The 21,452-nt window shown below is 38.7% G+C and overlaps 1 protein-coding gene across 1 annotated transcript in view; it reads left to right on the plus strand.

Moving 5' to 3' along the window:
- Positions 1-3,621: 3,621 nt before the first annotated feature.
- GRPR (gastrin releasing peptide receptor) overlaps positions 3,622-21,452 on the plus strand; it is a 33,056-nt gene continuing 15,225 nt past the window's right edge. The window contains exon 1 of the mRNA XM_081278347.1: positions 3,622-4,323. Within this exon, the coding sequence (XP_081134473.1) occupies positions 3,911-4,323 (413 nt within the window). The 5' untranslated portion in view covers positions 3,622-3,910. The remainder of the gene's footprint in view (positions 4,324-21,452) is intronic.

A 21,452-nucleotide genomic window follows, 5' to 3' on the forward strand; every position in this document is an offset into this window, starting at 1 on the left:
TCATGTCCATACTGCTGACTCACAGACCACATTTTGGGTAGCAAGAGCCCATAGCATCAAACTCTTAAATATGTTTTCTTATTTACCATCTTTCTCAGCAGGAAGACCAGAACAGGTGCTGTCACGTTGTCAGAATCATTGAATCACACACTGCCTACATCACTGGTCCCCAGTATAACACAGTGCTGGAATCCCCTGGAGACCTAATGAAAAATACTGATTTGGGGGTTCTATCCCTGGAGATTCCAACTCAGTAGATCTGGGCTAGGATCCCAGAGTTTATATATTTATAAAGCACCTCAATAAATCTTAATGAATATTTTTTTAAAAGAACTGTATCTTATAAGATAAACTTTAACCTAAAACCTTAAATGCAGTCTTACCCAACAGATCCAAGATCTTTTATTTCTCATTTTCACTCCCTTCCAAACCTTTGTTACAGGGAGACTGTCTCTCAAGCAGATTCAGAGCATACCCTTTTCTTTCTTGTGGCTCTACTTTCAAATTCTACCCACTCTATAATTAATCATACCCAATTAATGCACATTTTTGCTTCACCAAGTTAGTGGGAAGAGACTTCGTTTCTACTCTCTTCCATCCCATTAAATCTACCCATCCTCCTTAACTTTATCAAGTCACCGCCCCATCCCCATATTAAGTCTCACAGAAAATCTACTTTTCTGGGAAAATGGAAAATGTGATTCTATTGGCTGAAATAAAAGTGTATCCGGTCCCCAACACGTAAGAAAAGATGCTGAGTCACCCTCCAATTCAATTCAGAAACCGGAATCCCTGAGGACAGGGACTCTTATTCTATTTGTTTCATGTCATTTTCACAAGTCACAGGCTTTCTCATAACTTGTCACTAAATACAAAGCTAAGCAAAGGTCAGAGTATGTTTGGTGTTCTGCAGGAAGGTGACACATAATGATAGGGATGGAAAGAATCAGTATAGCTAATTAGTGGAAATGACATTGAAATTTTCTAATTAGCCTTTTAAAACATCTTTGATCTCAGAAAATATGAGGTGTCAAACTTCAATATACCCTTCACTCCTAAAATGCCATTAGAACATTCTATAGTGATGTGGAACACAGGACCCTAACACCAGCTGTGAGGAATCAACATCGATCAGCATCTGCTTAACTTAATTGCCCAATTGGATTTAAGAACCGAGGCTGACTCAACACACAAAGGTAGCTAAAGAAATAAAGAGAAACAGTTTCCAGAAAAAGTCTTTGTGAACCAAAACTCTATACCAAACTTCTTAATAAGAATGCAGGATCTGGACTGGGGTTGTGGCTCTGTGGTAGAGCACTTGCCTGGCACGTGTGAGGCCCTGGGTTCGATCCTCGGCACCACATAAAAATAAATAAAATAAAGGTATTGTGTCCAACTACAACTAAAAAATAAGCATTTAAAAAAAATGCAGGATCCATCACCATCTCAATTTCCAAACATTGACTCAACCTTTGAGATCAATTATCACCTTTCCTGAAGAAAACATAGGTACTGCATTCTAGAAAGGGCATGGGGTTCATGAGCTGCTGGTGTACATATCACATTATTTTTCTCAGCCTCCAATGCAGTGGCTGGCAACTGTAGATGATGAAAAAAATTTTTTCAAATGAATAGAGGAGTTGTTGATTCACTAGTATAAATAGAACCCCTTGCTTGTTGATCTGAGAGCAATTACTCTTCTGACCTTTTCCAAAATAAACTGTTTCCCCTCAATCCCAAAGTAATAATTGCAGTAATAATAATAAGCAGCTAATATTAATTGGACACTTACTATGGACCAAATGCTATTCTTTTTTTTTTTTTTTAATATACTGGAGCTTGAACTGAGAGGTGTTTTACCACTGACGTACACCCCCAGTCCTTTAGTACTTTTAATTTTTTTATTATTATTTTTGAGACAGAGTCTTGCTAAGTTGCTGAGGCTGGCCTTGAACTTGTGATCCTCCTTCCTCAGCTTCTGAGTTGCTGGGATTAGAGGCGTGCACCACTACACCCTGTACTATTCTATCTTAACAGGAATCATTTCATTTAGCTTCACAAATTATCCCCACCCTACAAATGAGAAACCTGAACCTTAAGATACTAACTTACCAAAGGTAGTAAATGAGAGACCCAGGATTGAAGCAGAGTCCACGTACTGTATCATTAAGTCATACAGCTGGCAACTGATTGACACCAATAGGCTCATGGTTATTGACTCATTGCTAATGATGGAGCTCCACTGAGAATCTTCTACCGCCAGCCAGGTAGCATCAGTCTTCCTACTGTTGGCTAAAAGGAGTATTTCATATTTACAGAAGAAGCATGGCAGCCATCTTGCTGTTGTAACCTGCCACCAGAAATATTCATGACAATACTCTTGGAAGCTTTCTGGTGGGCCCTGGCAGGGTAACAAGTACAAGTTTCTTTATTCCTAATGGGTCCTGGAAAATGAGGCCTCCGTGGCTTTCTATCATGTACCTGGAAGAACTGGCTTCACATAAGTCTTGAAGATATACTCTTACGATATATTTATAAGTTGTTGGCTAAGGGCCTAAGTCTGATTCTGATAGTATTTCCTTAATGAAATCTTTCCTACCATTCTTTTAACTCTTACTTATTTCTTTCCACTACCCCATCCTCCCCCCCAATTCCTTGGGAGAATCTGTAAATCTTTTATAGTTCTTTATTTCCCACTCAGGGCTTAAGAGGAAGTTTGCTATAAAACGTAGCAAGCATTCAATAAAAAAATGCAAATAGCTACATCAAAATGCCAATTCATATAATTTTTAGATCACATGAGGGGGAAAAAAACCCCACAATTTTCTGGAAAAGACTATTGATCTTTGAGAGTTAAGGATACAGCTGGCGCCCTGGTAGAGGGAACAAGAAGGGCTTGGCAAATCGCCAGGAAAGAGCATGTGTGCATTGTGCTTTTGGTCTTCCCAGATGTCTGTCTTTGGAGGTTCAAGGTATGAGTCCTGTGTGCGTTTCTCAGTAGCAGTCCCCTCTCCAAGAAGGCTGAGCTGGACAGCTCACGCCAGACGCCGCCCCGTGCATCTCTGGGATTTGAATTCACAGACCTCCTTTTAGAGCAACCCTAACATGCCATTCTAATGTATCAGAAAAGTGGGGGGAAATGGGCTACGAATCCCATCTGAGTTCATGGAGATAGTGTGGGAAATATTTCCAACGTTTTTGCAAAGTGCCAGCAACGTTCATTAAGCACCTACCATAGGTTCTGCGTGCTTAAAAGAGAAGCCAAAGGTATCTGTTAAGCCACGTAGGAACTGCGGTTTGCTGGTTGGTTCTCATTTGGAGAGAGCGGGCGGCTGGGCAGTGATCGCAGTGTCCAGTAGGGGGCTGGCATTCTCTGTATATACGTGGTCGGGTTCCTCTTCAGAGCCTCCGCTCAGGAGAGCTGCTGTTTGCTGGTGAAGCCGGTGACGTGCAAAGCATCCTGCCTATAGGATTTGAGACTTTCCCAGTGCAGTTTTTTTCTACCCACTTTAAACCTTCAGGTTCTATATATCAGGAAAGACAGGAAATGCAGTGTGAAAACAGCAGGCCAAAAGTTCTTGATTAACTGTAGCCGGGGAGTCTCAGACTAGGATGGAGATAGATAGAGCTGAGACAGAGTGGGCTTCATGCTAAGCCTTTCTTTGGACTGAGTTTTTGTTGTTAACTTGTTTGATTGAGGTGTACTGCACTGGTTACGAAAAGGCCAGAGCAGTTCCAGCATCAAAATAGTGACAGTTTTGAATACCATAGTATCTACACACTTAGGGAATTTTTATTAAAGAAGGTAAAGAGGCCAGACTAGATCTCATCCTCATCTTCACCTTACTGCAACATCAAAAGTTAAGAAACAGCATCTTCAGGGCACTTTTAGGTGAGAAGAAGTCTAGAGATGGATCCAAACAATTGTTTACTTCTGAACTTGAAAGTGGACAATTTCACAAACTGCAATGCCTCCAGTAACAGCATGGATCTCCCTGTGAATGACGACTGGTTCCACCCGGGGATCCTGTATGTCATCCCCGCAATTTATGGGGTTATCATCCTGATAGGCCTCATTGGCAACATCACTCTGATCAAGATCTTCTGTACAGTCAAGTCCATGAGAAATGTGCCGAACCTGTTCATCTCCAGTCTGGCTTTGGGAGACCTGCTCCTCCTGGTAACGTGTGCTCCTGTTGATGCCAGCAGGTACCTGGCTGACAGATGGCTATTTGGCAGGATTGGCTGCAAGCTGATCCCCTTTATACAGCTAACCTCGGTCGGGGTGTCTGTCTTCACACTCACGGCACTGTCTGCAGACAGGTAAGCAGACTGGCTGAAAGTTGCATGCTGTCCTGGGGTGGTAGATGTTTCAGGAAACAACTCCCATGTCATGACAGACAGAGCTGTGTGCACAATAGGAAGTTTTATTCAAACTCAGATTCCCTGCCAGGTATGTTTTTGCTCTGGGAATTACTTCTTGAGTTTGACATGTTGGTTTAAGAAAGAAAAGTGAGTGAATAGAGAGACAGGAGACAAACGAGGGGGGAGGGAAATTTGTGAGCATTAAGATTGAGGTGCATTTTCTGGAGACCAGTCATTACCTTTTCCTAATTTCTCCCTTCCTGCAGAATTAATTGGCCAGTGAGAAAGATGATCACGCCCCATAGTTTCAACCTCAGGTGAATGTTTTCTTAGTAGCAATTGAAAAACTTCAGAGAACAGAAAAATCTCAGGGTACTTCGTCAAAATATTCTTTCAGAAATAACGAAGAGGAGAAAATAAGGCTCATTTCTTTGAAATTTATTTTCCTCAGACAGTTTAACTTTTCTCACAGCTGATTTTGTATTTGGCTTTCTGTGACTGAAGAGTTGTGTGCTGCTTTTTCTAAGTCTCTTTTCAATGAAATTGAACAGTATTGGTTTTCTTGGTTTTTTCCTTCTGGATAAAGATCTATTCAAGGCTGACTCCTAATTTTAAAATCTTTATTGATATGCACTCTCCTTGGGGTTTTTCAGGGGTGAGGGATGAAGAGGGAGTCCAGCATAGGGTTTTATTCTAGGAAATAGACATATTCATGGATGGTATTGCTTGTGTGATCATACTGCATAAAAAATTTACATTTCTTCCCTCTTGAAAAAATTCATTTTCATTCTTGAACATTTATCAAACATCTATCTTGCTAAAACAAAAAATACTTGCTTGAATTCACAACTCAGGAAATACCTGCAGGTTGTTCACACAAATTGCTGAACATGTCTTATGCATTCCTGGCTTCTGAAAATCAGACACGGCATAAACTAAATGGTCAAACTCAGAAAAACTGATACAATGAATCAGCCTATATAGTTTTATCTTAAAATCAACTTTATGTTATATGTTAAAGAAACCCTAGGACTTGAGAGTATACCAGAAAAGGTGTGGAAACTGCCTTTAAAAGTTTATACTCTGAAAAAAAAATGTCCCACATTTTAATACATGTGGCACTGGATTCTCATTTTGTAGAGGAACAAACAGTCCTCAGGTGAGCTAGCTTTGTTGAATAATGGACAAATAAAGATAGTGTTATCAGTGTTTGTAGACATGTGTTTATACTTAGCTGCCTGAAGTACGCTGCTCAGCACATTTTCAAAGACTGAAAAAGTAATGGCCCAGTAATGAGGGCCTTGCGCCTACTCTCTCGCTTACCTTCACCTTATTCTTACCCTGCACAATTGCACATCAGGTACTAATGGCCACAGACGGTTTCAGGGTAAATTCAGAGCCGGCAAACTTTGTAGCTGGCAGAAACTGTGTGGCTGGTTACCCAGGGCCAGGAGCACTTCAGGATGAGGGTAATTTTCTTGATGGGAAAAAGAGATTTTGGTTTCCAGGTTGCTGAATGCAGTGGTACAGATGGTGTTTACTGTCTTCCGGGGGAGGGAAATAGAGAGGAAAGTGGGGGCACAGAATGCAAAGATGCAGCTGCAGGGACCTCTTCCCCCGAGTTTCAAAGCAGACTGGGCTCACCATCAGCAGAATGAGAAAGCTCTTTCGGAAGCACATGCCGGCAGCTGCAGTGTGTCCTCAGTCAGTTTACAGTTACTATGTGTCCTTTCCAAGCTCAGAAGTGACTGTGAGCTCCCATGCAACCAACTTTGTATGTTTTGCTGAACTTAAGAAAGCTGTTGGATCACCTGGATCACACGTAGTACATGTAACTGGCTTCAAGGAGAAGAATAATTATTGAACTTGTTAAAGAATAGCAGACTCTACTTGTCTATTTCAAAAAGCTATGGGATTCTTTTAGTACCAAGGATTGAACCTAGGCTGCTTAACCACTTAGCGATATTCTTAGCCCTTTTAATTTTTGATTTTGAGACAGGGTCTTACTAAGTTGCCGGAACTGGCCTTGAACTTGTGATCCTTCTGCCTCAGCCTTCTGAGTCTTGGGATACATGCATGCACCACTGCGCCCAACAAGCTGTGGGGTTCTTATTACAACCTTGTGAGGTTGACAGTGCAAATTCTGTATCTTTTCTTTTCCACAAGGTGTAATCTATATACACAGTAAACTCAACAAGTTGAAAGCTTGATACATTTTTACATGTCTATATATCTGCATAACCACTATCCGATTGAGATATAGAAGAGTTCAGGACCCCTAGAGTGTCTCTTAGGCCCTTCCTGGTTAATCATTAGATTATTTATGCCAATTCTTTAATCTCATATAAATGGAATTCTGTAGTGACTATTCCTTTGTGTCTGGCTTCTTATGCTTATCATTATTTCTGTATTTATTCTTATTGGTGCATGTAACAGTGGCTTGTTCTCTTTAATTGTGTGTAGGTTTCCATGGGATGAATATACATCAACTTTTTTTTCCATTTTAATACTGATGGATACAGGGTTGTTTCTGGTTTGGGATTATAATAATCTGGATATTCTTATGTATGCCTTTTGGGGGACACAAGAGTATATGTCTGGGTGTGTAATGCTGGATCCTAGAGACATGCATTTAGTAAACATTGTCAGTTTTCCAAAGTGGTAGTCTATATTTGATAGATTGGTAAAGGGGTAAATCAGAATATCCTTCACACTAGATGATCACGAGAATCATAGGGGCACTTTAAAACCCTATAAATTCCTAAATCTACCGAATCAGGGTTTCTGAGGACCTGTAGTGATAACATCCAACCCTGCCCTCTATAGATTGGCAGTCAATGCCAGTTCTCCCCTTCCCCAGGTCAACTTGAGTCTTTGTCAGGATGAGAACAGCATTTTTCTAGAAAAGTTTATGTCATTGTCCCTGTGTCAAAGGGAGACTTCAGAAATTGCAATTCTGGGATTTGCATAACTGATTAATTGCAGGTTTGCAAGCCCCTTTAATATTTCCCCCTCCTCTATGTTTTCTGCTCTTACACACAGAAAACGTCCTCAGAGACATGGCTTCACTGATTCATTTCAGAAAACTTTCTCCTTTCCTAACTATAAGACTCTACTCCTCATCTTATGTGGTATATGGGCTTGGATGAGCATCAACAGATCTGCATTTTAGACATTTTTCTGCCACTACTATCCAGATGAGGAAATGGGAACAAGTCACTTAACTCTCTGGCCTTAGTTGAATCAGCCATAAAATGATGGATTTGAATTAGATTATTTCTATGATCCCTTCTAATTCCAAAATCTTATGATTTATATCTGTCATTTTGCTTCCTTCAGAATTTGGCTTAAGCTTTCTCCTTAAAGCCCTATGTTGGCTCATTCTATCCCAAATTTCCTCACCCTTCCCTAAATATGACACTTATTATCTGAGACACAAATCATCTTATGACATGTTTTATCTTGCTGTTTTGAAGCATTTCACTTTATCTTTTAAAAAATTCTCTCATATATTCATTGCTTTAAAATTTTAGGTAGATTATTAAAAATGTTGAGGGCAGAGATTTCTTATATAGTTCATTATAGAATTCAGTGTCATGGTCATGCAAGCCACGTGTGAAATGGTTGGCAGCCACACGGGCTAGTGGCCACTCAATTGGACAGCACAAATTCAGAACATCCCCATCAGAAAGTTCTACCGGACAGGGCAGAAGAGAGTTTACTCTGTGCCTTGAGTTCCAAATCTCTTTCGCAGGATCTATGTTTGCTGCTCTGTCTCATAGAGCACAGGAGGAATTCCTCAACTATCAATGCCTCCCAGTAGCTCAGGCTCCTCTTGTCTGTTAAAGACCTTCTATTGAAGACTCCCACACAGGAAGAGGGAAGAAATCAAGGAGCCCAATACCATCTCCAACCACAGACTTGGGGAATTTGGGCATCCCATTGATGAGGTTTTGAGACTTACTGAAGAATACATGAGAAAGGGTTCACTTTCCAGGTCTTCTTTCTGATATTTCCATTCTCTTTTGCTGACCCTCTTCCATCTATTATCCCCTTGTCCCAGAACTTGCCAGAATAGACACTGAGCTATCCAAACTCCTCTTACTGTCTCCCACACGCACCTCCAGACTTCTCCCGTCTCTGACCTCTTTTTCCCCTCCCTGATGGGTTAGGCCCTACTCTTTCCATCTCCCCAAATCTTATCAATCTGTCAAGGCATGGTTCTCCTATTTTTCGCTTTCATTGATTTTTTTTCCTTTTCCCAAGATACTATTACCTATATTGTTCATTAGTTATCAAATCTATCCTGCTTGGTACCACTATGTCCCTTTTAAAGGTGTGTTTTCTACTTCCTTAATCATAAGGGAAGCTCCATGGAGTCTGTCTTCAGGGATACCCTGACTCACCCTACTTAAAATACAAGTGCCATTAGCTATGGCTTGATTGATATTTCAGCAGTGACAAAATGGTAAAAATCCACCAGCTAGAAGTAGAAGTCATCTTAAAGTTCAAACCTTTGTTTGACACAGACATCAAAAGAGGTGGCAGGAATTTAACCCTCACAGCAAAATCAGAGGCAAGACAAACTAGAACATTCCTCTTCTCATTCCTTCAGAGGAACCCAAAACTTTTCTTCAGAAGCTATCAAAACAAAGTCTGCTTCAATTTCTCTGCTCTGGACAATGGGAGCTACAGACTCCAAACCAGGCTGTTCTGAAACCCTAAGGGACTTCAGGGTGATCCCCTCAGAAGGAGTCACCCCATGATTTAAAAGGTTCCTTTACTGTAATTCCAGCTTCATTGATTCCAAAGAGATTGTCCCTTTTCTTCCAAGAGAAGATGTATTTTAATTTCTTATAGAGCATCCTTCCAAAATGTTCCTCAGCTGGAGCAGTTTACATGAGCTTCCAGGTTATAACTTCTCTAAAGTTTGATTTTTCTGAGGCTTCTGTTGACTCTCTGGAAGGAAATTCAACTCAAGTCTCCCCTTAGTAATGGAGCTACCACAGCTGCTAGCAGATTCTGAGAGCCATCAGAGGGCAGGTGCTGTGGAAGTGGGTTTTCCCAGCAAGGCTCTGTCAACTGGAGTGCTACAGAAGAGAAGGGCAGTGAAGAACTTTGATCTCGTCTCTCACACATTATCTTTTCAAGTGTCAGGCTTTTATGTGATTAATTAAGTATCATTTCTGGAAACTTATTATGCATGGAGGCCAAAAAAAAAAAAAAAAGGCACAAACTTGATCATGAAACATACAGTGTAGCCTGAAAAGGGCTCCCTGGTGAGGTTTTTTGAACTGTGCCTGTCAATAACATCCTTTAAAAATAGACCAAATTTGCATTCTTGTACTTATAAATCCTCCTGGTGTGTGAGGTTGCATAAATTCTGCCTTAATTAAAACACATGTTTTTCAGAACAAAAAATTTTAAAGAAATCCTTCACTCCACTTTTTTTTTTTAACCTCCCAGTCATTCAAAGGGACTTTGAAGAGGTTCACTTAAATATCAGTCACCTCCTGTAAGAAGTCTTCCTTGGCCACTCAGTCTAACAGAATGACCAACATTAGTCCATCCTCCAGTTTCTTTTGTTTCTTTCTTTTTTCATATTTTTTGGAGTGTAATTTATACACAGTGAATTCTAAAATGTCCATTTCTATGAATTTTAACAAACTTATTCAATTGCATCACCACCACAACCAAATCAAGACAGAGAATCTTTCCCTCACCCCCCCCCCAATTCTCATATGTCTTTCTATAATTTATCCCCTTTTTCTACCCCCTACTCTTGGCCACTCATCTTTTTTTTAGAATTTTACAGGAATGATAGCATGCAGTATCATTCAACTCATGTTGCATATATAATTAATCCACATTGTTTTTTGCTTAGTAGTATTCCTTTGCATGGATATAGCAGTTTGCCTGTTCCCCAGTTGATGGACACTAGGGTTATTTTCAGTTTCTTGTGATTATTAATAAATCCAGCATAAGCATTCATGTACAGTTTTCATATGGGTGTATATCTTCATTCTCTTAGGTAAGTATCCAGAATTATACTTTATATGTTCTACCACTGGAATATAAGCTCCCAAAAATAGGAGACTATCTCATTCAAGAACTTATTCTCTGACACTAGAATAGTTCCTAACCTATAGTGGGTGCTCAATAGATCTTTGTTGAATAGATAAATGGATGGATGCAGGAAAAAAGGAATAAAGAAATGAATGAATACTGGTAGATCTACTAGGTGAACCTGGTGTACTGTAACTCATATTGTTCATTTTCTTTGATGGTTAACAGAGTACAGCCTTAGAATAATGCTTCTGACCACAGATGACAAGAGCTAATCTAGGTTTTATGAAAACTGGGGGTGCTTTTTAAGAAAACACAAGTAAAATTTTGAATGAAATGTCAAAAAAAGAAATGAAAGTTTAACCTGGTATGGTGGCGCATGACCATAGTCCCAGCAACTCCAGAGGCTGAAGCAGGAGGATCGCAAGTTTGAGGTCAGACTGGGCAACTTAGTGAGATCCTGTCTCAAAATAAAAATAAAATAAAATAAGAAGGGCTGGGATGTGGCTCAGTGGTAGTGTGCCCCTGGGTTCAATCCCCATTACTATATATAAATATATAAGAATGTTTTAAATCATTTAGAAAGCATACATCAGATTTAGGAATCATAATACATTATTAATTTAAATACAAACATCACAAAATCCAGAACAACATAATACCTATTAAGTAACTGTCCTACTTGTTTTCTTAAATATTTTGGGTCAGTCATCATTTGTCTCTCTTTAAATGTATCGTGATTTTGTAATATCCTTTCTTCCCTCTCATTCTCCCTCTCCCAGCCTCCCCACTCTCGCTCCCTACCCGCCTCTTGCTCTCCTACTATGCTAGGTATGGAACCCGAGACCTTGCTAGGCAAGCACTCTACTACTGAGCCACATCCATAGCCTTTCTTCTTTCCTTCCTTCCTCTTCCTTTTGTGTATTTGTGTGTTGAGGATTGCTCCCCAGGCCCCATGCATGCTAACTAGGCACGCACTCTACAACTGAGCTACACTCCTAGCCCCAGTAATATTCACTTCTATAGAGAAATTAGAAGAGTATGTCGTTGCCTTGCATTTTTTAAAACTAAAATAGTCTTTTTATTAATGAAAGGTTGGAAGATTTGCTTTCAACTTCATGCCTTATTATTGGTAATGTTATATAAATGTTTAGGATTATTATCAAATTTTAGAAAACCATTGTCTTAGTCTTTTTTTCTGCTGCTATAACAGAATACACAGACTGGGTAAATTATAAACAATACAAGTTTATTTAGTTCATGGTTCTGGAGCCTGGGAAGACCAAGAGCATGGTGCTAGCATCCTGCGAGGGCCTTCATGCTGTGTCATAATATGGCAGAAGGGCAAGTGAACTTGAGCAAGACACAGAGGAAATGGGGACTGAACTTGGCATTATAACAATGCGCTCTCATATAACTAATCTGCTCCTGGCATTAATCTGCTCACAAGCACAGAGCCCTCATAACCTAATTACCTGTTAAAGGTCCCACCTCTTAACACTGTATGGTGACAGTGAAAATAAAATTTCAACATGAGTTTTCAACACTCAAGCCATAGCAATTACTATCCTGTTTCTTTCTTACATGGGCCGTAAAAATTTAGAGCATTTCAAGTTTTCTTGTGCCTTGAGTAATCTTAAGTACTCATTTAATTGATGACACTTATTAACCTACTTGGTATGGCTGTCTTCACATTATGAGCTTTTTGTTATCTTTATCAATGCTGGTATTTTGTGGTTATGCATAATACGAGTGAATTTATACAAATATATTTGCTATTTGTAATTTGGCTCCAGGTTTCTGCCCTATAAATACGGACATTGATAAATTCAATTCTACCTGTATATTTAAATTTAAATCTACCATCTTATTATTTGATTTTATTGGTGTCACCCTTTTTATAATCTTTTTCCTCCCTTTCTACCTATGCCTTTGTTAATTATCAAGCTTTTCTTAATATTCTTTTAGTTACTACCCTAGACTTTACAATATGTATACTTAATTTACTAGAATCTTCTACACAGTACAAAGAATCTTGTAGACAGTACAAAGTTAATAAGACACTTAAAATTCTCTCCTACTTTTTGTTTTATTTGTTCTATATTTTAATTCTTTTTGTATTTTAAGACCCACACGACGTTATTTTGACTCTTTGTATCTACTTTACATTTACTCACATGTTTACCTTTAGATTTAAATTTGGATTTAGGTGCATTCATTTATTTACCTTTACCATTGTTCTCTGCTCCTTCCTGCATCTCTGTGGCTTCATCTGAGATCATGTTACAGCTACTCAAAGAATCCGTTCTGTATTTCATTTAGTGTTAAGTTTCAAAGTGATACATTTTCTCAGTTATTGTTTTCCTGAAAACCTTTTTCCTTCATATGCCTTTGGAGGATATTTACACTGGGCATAGAATTCTAAGAGGGCATTCTTATCTTTCAGCATTTTGAAGTTGTCATTCATTGGCTTTTGATTTCCTCTGTGAAGTCAGATGTCAGTTTTATTGTTGCTCCTTTAATAGTATTAATCCCCCTCCCACCTTGGAACTGATTTAAATTTTTTCTCTTTCATTTTTGGTTTCCAGTAGTATTACTACGATGCACATAGGGTTGGTTTTCTTTGTATTATTCCTGCTTGGAGTTCATAGTATTTCTTTAATCTGTGTCCTGAAGATTTTTAGTCAGTTTTGGAAAGTTCTTCAAATATTGCTCCAATTCCATTGTCTCCTTCTTTATGCTATCCACATATAAATAGAATAACTACAGGTTAACTTAAATCTTTTTACCCCTTTTGATTCTTTTTTTATTTTATTAAGGCAGGTAATTTCATATTAGTGTAAGACCTCTGTCATTGAAAATAATTTAAAACACAATTTAATTACATCATATTGCTATGTCACATGCATCTCCTACTTCCTTTTTTTGTATTTTTAATCCTTTTTTCTCACTGTACTTCAGTCTTACCATTTTCAGTTCACTAATTCTCTCTTTAACTATGTCTAGTCTGCTTCTGAAGTTTCTATTTAATTCTTATTTTCAGTTATTGTGATTGTAATTCTAGAATTTACATATGGTTCTGTCTTGTAGTCTAATTTCTCCAATTCATCTCAATATATTTTAAAATCCCTCTCTGGTAAACTCTAACATGTAGAATCTCTATAAATCTGTTTCTATTATATCTTTTTCCCTTTGTTTTTTTGGCCACTTTGTTTTGTTGCCTGGTATGCCAGGCAGTTTTTGTTTGACAGTTTAATTTTTCATATGAAGAATTGTAGATGATTTGATGCTCTAGATGATATTATCTTTGGGAAAGATGAGTTTTTGCTCTTGCAGCTAGAAGGTGGCAGGATATTTGACACAAATACTGAGTAGGGGACTGGGATTGTGGCTCAGTGGTGGAGCGCTTGCCTAGCATGTGTGAGGCACTGGGTTCAATCCTCAGCACCACATATAAATAAAGGAATAAATAAAGGTCTATCAACACTAAAAAAAATATTTAAAAAAAGACTGAGTAGATTGGCAGCTGGGCTTTGGTCTTTGTGAGGATTGGTTGGTTCTCCTCTACTAATAAGGTTTACATCTTTCAGCATCTTAATTAAAACCTGGAGTGTTAACCTAGGATCCTCTACTTGGTGGTCCCTGGATTCTACTTATTGTCCCTCTCTAAAGTTTCTAGAAATTCTGTTCATCTCTTAGTTTCTCTACTGTTGCTTGAAATCTGTAAATGCCTTCAAGGGAAAATGATGCTGAATAATAGTTTCATCTCCAAGCTTCCTTTCTCTCCAGAATTTTGGCTTCTTGTGTAGCCATAGCCTTGTGTTTGCCTTGGTGTTTCACTGATGTTTTCAAAGAGATTTTTTTCTAACTTTTCGATACAGAAGACTTGGTCAGCAACGAGCTAGGTCACCATTATCAGGAGGGGATAATCCCATACCACCTGTCTTAAGACCTGGTCTGCTGCCATTGAAAACTCCACACATCTTAGTTCTTTTGAAGAAGAGTTTGGAAGTACCTACTCAGGCCTGTGGGATCAGCATTCAGAGCTTCAGATGATCTTAGCAATTTAGAGTCAGAGAAGTGAGCTCTGGCTAACTTCAAAATGTGTAAGTGAGAAATTTCAGCTGATGCCTGTAGCAGCGGACACTGCCAAGCATGTAGGTACATCAAAGCCTCTGCGATCTTCAAACTAGTCCAGGACTCTTAGCCCCAGTAAGCAGGAGCTAGAACTGACATTCAGTTATACAATGAGGGATAACAGTGAACATTCAATGGAAAGGAAAGAGACAGAATGTTCTAAGGTACGTTTCTTTAAACTTCTTTTCTTCATTCCCTTCCTTCCTCCCTTATTTCCTTCCTTCCTTCCTTCTTTTTTTCTTGTATTGTACTCAGGCCAATTGGCCAATGGCAATAACTAAAAGTTATACAGGAAAGAAGTAGAGGAAAAATGCAAATTTGTGCACATAAAGAAATTTATTAAGAAGGACTTACTGTGACAATAATGTGTCTCAGTGACTCATTTATTTCCTTATGCTGTCTACAAGTAAATGGAAGAACTGCTGATCAATTTTAAGCTTTTCAATGTTTCTTTTTTTTTTTTTTAAATTGAGTTAGGCAATGTCATACCAGGGTCAGACCTCTGTTATGAGAAGTTCTTTAACACAACTTTAAGACAGTAGAAAATTATTAAACAAAGATATTACAGTAGTCTCCCCTAGAGAACATGTGGGAAAATAAATAAATGGGGGCTGGGGATATAGCTCAGCGGTAAAGTACCTACTATCTTGCATGAGATCTTGGATTTAATCCCCAACGTTCCAAACATAAAGTGATCAGAACAGAATTTTATTTTATTTTATTTGGTACTGGGAATTGATGCTAGGGGTGTTTTGCCTAGGGGATACATCCCCACTCCACTTTACTTTTTATTTTGAGACAGAGTCTCTCTAAATTACTGAGTGTCTTGCTTAGTTGCTGAGGGTGGCCTCAAACTTGGGATCCTGCCTGCCTCAGCCTCCTGAGTTGCCAGAATTACAGGCAGGAGCTACTGCACCCAGCTCAGAATAGATTTTTAAGAATCTCATTATTATCTTTTGTCTCCTCTTACTTTAAATGGTTGAAAACATTGCAGAAGGGTAGAAAAATCAGAATTTGGCATTATTTCTTTTTTAGATTTTCAACAGAGGTGAAATTAAAGGTTAAAATGATGATTAGGGAATATGGGAACTAATTATATGATGAAGACAAGTATTATCAATATCTACTTCTAACTATTGTTACTTATGCTTTAAAAAGACTCAAGCCTCACGTGGTGGCACTCTGTAATCCCAGCAGCTCAGGAGGCTGAGGCGGGAGGATTGAAAGTTCAAGTCCAGCCAGCCTCAGTGACTTAGCAGAACCCTGTCTCAAAATAAAAAATAAAAAGGACTGGGGATGTGGTTGAGTGGTTAAGTGCCCCTGAGTTCAATCCCCAGTAACAAAAATAAATAAAATAAAATACAAAAATAAAAAGACTTAAGAATCTAAAGTGTGATGGTCAAATACGAAAATTGCTACTGGCTCAAAGATCCAGAGATCTATGCTCTAGGTCTTGTTCTCAGCTAACTAGCTGTGGGACTTCCCTGGGCTCCAATTTCTTTTTCTTTAAGTTAAAGAAATGGTACTTGATGACTAACACATTTTATCTTCTGTAGTTACATGGAAAACGGGTTTGTAATTAAACATGTGCTCATTTGTCTATAATACTGTGATAATAGCACTTTATATATGCTGATCTAGCATCATCTCTTCTAAGAGACTTCACAAGGAATATGCAAATGTCATTGTATCCTTCATTAAGTGCTTTTCTTGAGTGTACCTTCCTTTCCCAATTGGATTTAAATCCTCAGAGGCTAAGGACTTTCATATTCATAGTGCCAAGCAGAGCCTGAAATGCCAAATTAGTACTTAAATGTGCTGATAAATTGAGTAAGCATGCTGAGCAATGAGTGCTTAGTATTGGAAGACCAACGTCAGGGGTCAGTGGCCTACTGTCTTCATTATCACAAATTAATAAGTTTAACAGGCAGCACTGGGTGAGATGGGTGGGTTTACCTCCATTTAAAAAAGGAATAAACAGCTTTGACATAGACAGGGGACAAAATTATGCACATTCAGACATTCAGAGCACATAGGCCTGAGCTAGGCAGACTTTTCTGAAAAGGGCCAGATGCTAAATATTTTAAGCTTTGTGGGCCATACGGCGGGTCTCTATTGTGACCACTTAATTCTGCCTTTGTGGCATGAAAGCAGCCATAGAAATGCATAAATAAATGAATATGTCAGTGTGCCATTAAAGCTTTGCTTATGGACATTGAAATTTGAATTTCATATATCACAAAATTTTATTCTTTGGATTTTTCCCAACCTTTTAAAATGTAAAGACTATTTCTAGCTCATGGTCACACAAAAGCAGACAAAAGACTAGATTTAATTGGTGAGTCCTAGTTTGCTGTCCCTGATACAGTGTCATATGCACATACTCTGGTCATTTAACAGTGAGATTTTCCTGTTTAAGTGGAGTGGACCTAGAAGAATCCATGGCCCCTGTCCAGTTACATAGGACAAACTTACTAGGGGATATTATAAATAAACATTCTATATCTGTAATGCTTTGTGGTTAGAAGGCACTGTCTTGTCATGCATCTTAGCTTTTTGGATCATCTGTAATCCCTATCACTACTTTTAAATGGTGAGATGAAGGTTCTATAGCACATGATTAGGAAATGGTAAAAGAGTCAAGCAATGATTTTTTTTTTTTTTTTTGGTACGGGGGATTGAACTCAGGGGCACTTACCCACTGAGCCACATCCCCAGTCCTTTTTTGTATTTTATTTAGAGATGGGGTCTCACTGAGTTGCTCAGAGCCTTGCTAAGTTGCTGAGGCTGGCTTTGAACTCATGAGCCTCCTGTCTCAGCCTCCCAAACTGCTTTTGATTACAGGTGTGCACCACCACGCCCAGCTCAAACAATGATCTTTAAGAATGCTTTCTAGCATGCCTTACGTCCTGTGTGCTGTCTACAGTTGTTTAAATGAAAAAATTGAAAGGGTTCCCTAGAAGGACATGGCACCCAGAGGTGCTAGCTGTCATCTGCAGAGCACTGCCTTCTGGCTAGAGGGGTCATGGGCATGTGTGTGAGGCAAGGAAATGCTTACATTATAGGTCATTTGAAAAATCTGAAAAATTGTATACCCCCAATTCTGTACAAAAGGCAGAGGAAAAATTGGAAGGCAATATATCAGAACATCACAAGTAAGAATTATGCTTGTATTTTTTGTTGTTGTTTTTTAGTTTTTAGACTTCTCTACTGTCTGAATTTTTATAGTGAGCTCATTGTACTTTATGACAATTTTTTAACCGAAAAAAGTCCTTCAAATTAGCTCATCCACCCTCCTTGTTGATATCTTTGCTGACTTATAGCATCTTTTTCAGTTGGTTCTTAAGATAGTCCAAGCTTGCATGGTTACAAACTCTTTGCTTTCTTTAATTTTATTGTGATAAAATATACAACACAATGAAAAATTTACTATTTTAGCCATTTTTAAGGGCACAATTCAGTAGCATTAAGTACATTTACACCAATGTGTAACTGTCACCACCATCCATTTCCAGAACTTTGTCAGCTTCCTAAACTGAAGCTCTATACCCTTTAAATAATACCTCCTTTCTTTCTTTTTATTTTAGGCCTGCTCTCTTGTTTTGTTTTACTTACTGTTTTGGGGATGGGTCACATTTAGTAAAGCTGTTTTAGTCAGCTTTTTCGCTGCTGTGACCAAAATACCTGACAAGAACAATTTTAAGGAGGAAAAGTTTATTTGGGGCTCATGGTTTCAGAGGTCTCAGTCCATAGATGGCTTGCTCCATTGCTCTGGGCCCAAGATGAGGCAGAACATCATGGCGGAAGAGTTTGGTGGAGGAAAACAGCTCAGGACATGGTACCAGGAAGGAGAGAGAGAGAGAGAGAGAGAGAGAGAGAGAGAGAGAGAGAAAGAAAGAAACACTCCTCTCCCCTTGCCATTGACAAAATAAACCCCAAAGGCACACTCTCAGTGACCTACCTCTCAGTCACGCCCTCCCAGCCTAAAGTTACTGCCCAGTTAATACCTATCAGGGGATTAATGAGCTGATTAGGTTAAGGCCCTTATAACCCAATCATTTCACCTCTGAACCCTCTTGCATTATCTCACACATGAGCTATTGGGGGACACTCACATCTAAACCCTAATAAGAGCACTGTTCATAGTGGAAATGGATTCAAAAGTGTTGAATTTAAAGAGATGTCTCAATTTGAGCTCTGTATCTTCTCATTGTCAGCTAAGTGACTTTCAGTAAATCACTCTTATAAGCCTCAGTTTTCTAATATTTAAAATATGAGTATTTACTTCTGATATATCACAGGACTGTTCAAATGATGAAATGAAATAATATGCATTGACTTCTTTATACAATGTTTGAATTCCTAGTCAAGAGTGTTAATACCATCACCATGATTACTATTTATTTTTAGAAGGGAGCTAAGAGGTAGTTATCAAAATCTTGACCAGTTGACATTCTAGTGGACATTCATCCTTCCCAGGAAATGCAATCATAACATTTTATTTATTTTTTAATATGTATATTTTTTAAATATTTATTTTTTTAGTTGTAGTTGGATACAATACCTTTATTCCATTCATTTATTTTTATGTGGTGCTGAGGATCAAACCCAGGGCCCCGTGCATGCTAGGCAAGCACTCTACCGCTGAGCCACAATCCCAGCCCCCATAACCTTTTATTTAAATAGTGCTCCCTGTTTCCCAAAGTATTTTGAAACATCTCAGTTAGCTTTCCATCACAATAAGTAAGATTGGTACCATTACTCCATTTTGCAGATGAAGCAAATGGAAGTATTCAAATCTCAAGGTTTAAAGCCTGGACTCAGGAGCCAGCAGCCTTTATTCAAGCCCCAGCCCTGCCACTCTTGGCTATGTGGCCCTGGGCAAGTTATTTACTTCTCCATGCCTCAGTTTCTTCATCTGTAAAATTAAATAAGATGACAATAGTAATACCCATCTTCTGGTATTATTATGTGGATTTAAAAAATTGACTTTATGGGGGTGGGGACTGAGGATTGAACTCACTGTTTTACCCCTGAGCTACATCCCCAGATCATTTTAATTTCTATTTTGAGACAGGGCCTTGCTAAGTTGCTGAGGCTAGCCTCAAACTTCTGATCCGCCTGCCTCAACCTCCAGAGTCACTGGAATTACAGGCATGTGCCACTGTGCCCAGCAAAAAAAGTTGATTCTTGTAAGTGTTGAGTTGTGCCAGACCCCAAATAAATGCTGGGTAAGTTTTTGCTAAATAAAAAAATAAAAATAAAAACAAATGGAGATAGCATATTTCCACCAAAAAAAAAAAAAATGTTAATTATGAAAGTAGAAGTAGAATGCAGGGCTCCCAGTCTTTATCCAGTCTCACCCTCCCTCTCCCCGTTTTGGGATCCTTCACTACACAGTGATACCTCCCCAACACTGCCCAGATCAACCTTGAGGCCAGTGGACCCAGTTAGCTACAAAGTTGGATCGTCCCACTTATAAAACCTCTCACAGAAGTTTACTTAAATATAGTGCTGTCAAGTTTTTATAATTAAATTCAATGAGTCATATGCCATGATGGTATTTTTGAGCTTTAATGATTCTTGTTTGTGGAAAAAAAATGATAATGTATTTTATTAAGATAATTTTGAAATTCTGTTTTTATTCCCAAGAACTTGAAATATATTTGAAAAAAAAATTTGAAATATATTTGGAAAAAAAGAAATACATTTGAAAATCACTTCAGATATTTTACTTTCTCTCTATAATTCATAAACTGAGTGGACCAGCAGAATTTACATAGCAAATGGAGTTCCTATCCCGCAGGGCACCTGAAGGTCACTTACAGTCCCAGACTTCCTGTGTTTCTCTGCAAGGTCCATCCCTGGGCCAATGTAAGGTTTAGGGCATGCTGGAGTATCCTAGAAATAACAACCCAGGATAATTCTCAAAGAGGGGTTGGGGAGAGTTGAATAAATACCATGACCTCATTCCTTGATGACACAGCTCTGAAATGTACTCAGTGTGGGTCTCTGCAGGGATCCCCAGTTGGGATGTAGTTCAGTGATAGGAAGTAGGCCTAATATGTAGGAGGCTTGAGTTTAAGTTCCAATACTGGGTGGTGGGAAATTTGCTATTTAGCTAAAATTCACACTTAACTCGAGTGGTTTATCTGACAGCCTTGTCTCTCCAGAAGATTCTGATTAATGTCAAGGGAGACTCAGCAAGAGTGTGCCCTAGTTGCCTACAGTGGTACCTTTTTATTGGCTTCCAATTCTTCCCTCACTTCCTTACTCCCTCCCTGTGCTTCCTAGGATCCCCTCCCTTGCTTGACCTAAATCCTTGCCTCAGACTCTGTGTGGAGGTGAATAACAATTTATGAAAACAATTTATGACCTAGAATCTATTCTCTCCACTCTAGAGCATGAGCGATTCTTCTCCATCTTTGTAATTTTCCCTATTCTCTGTGTATCTTCCATGCTACACGGTCGAGTAATTGCAGACAGTGCCTAACTATAATTTGCAAATGGGATCTATAAAAGTTCTTTAAACTTTTTGGCTCATAAACTGCTGAAAAAGTCTAACACGATATAAATATATATTCTTCCTTCCATAATATTTTTGAGGAATGGCCTTCCAATGACAACGTGTGCCAAGATCTTTGCACACCTACTGAAATTTAACTTGGGTTAACTGCTTTTCCTTTGTCATTTTAAACATACCCACTGGCAAGTGTAATGTTTCATCCTGTTTATACTCCTTCTGACAGCCTCCCTCACAGGATTAGCATTGAACTTTGAAATCAGATCATCCTGCTAAAACTCATTTTTGGCCCAAGGGTCAATAGCTGTCCAATACTTTGTGAAAGTGCCATAAGATGGCCCACAATTGATTGCACCTCCTT

The sequence above is a fragment of the Spermophilus citellus genome (assembly GCF_964194105.1).
Source record: "Spermophilus citellus genome assembly, chromosome: X".
Classification (NCBI taxonomy): domain Eukaryota; kingdom Metazoa; phylum Chordata; class Mammalia; order Rodentia; family Sciuridae; genus Spermophilus; species Spermophilus citellus.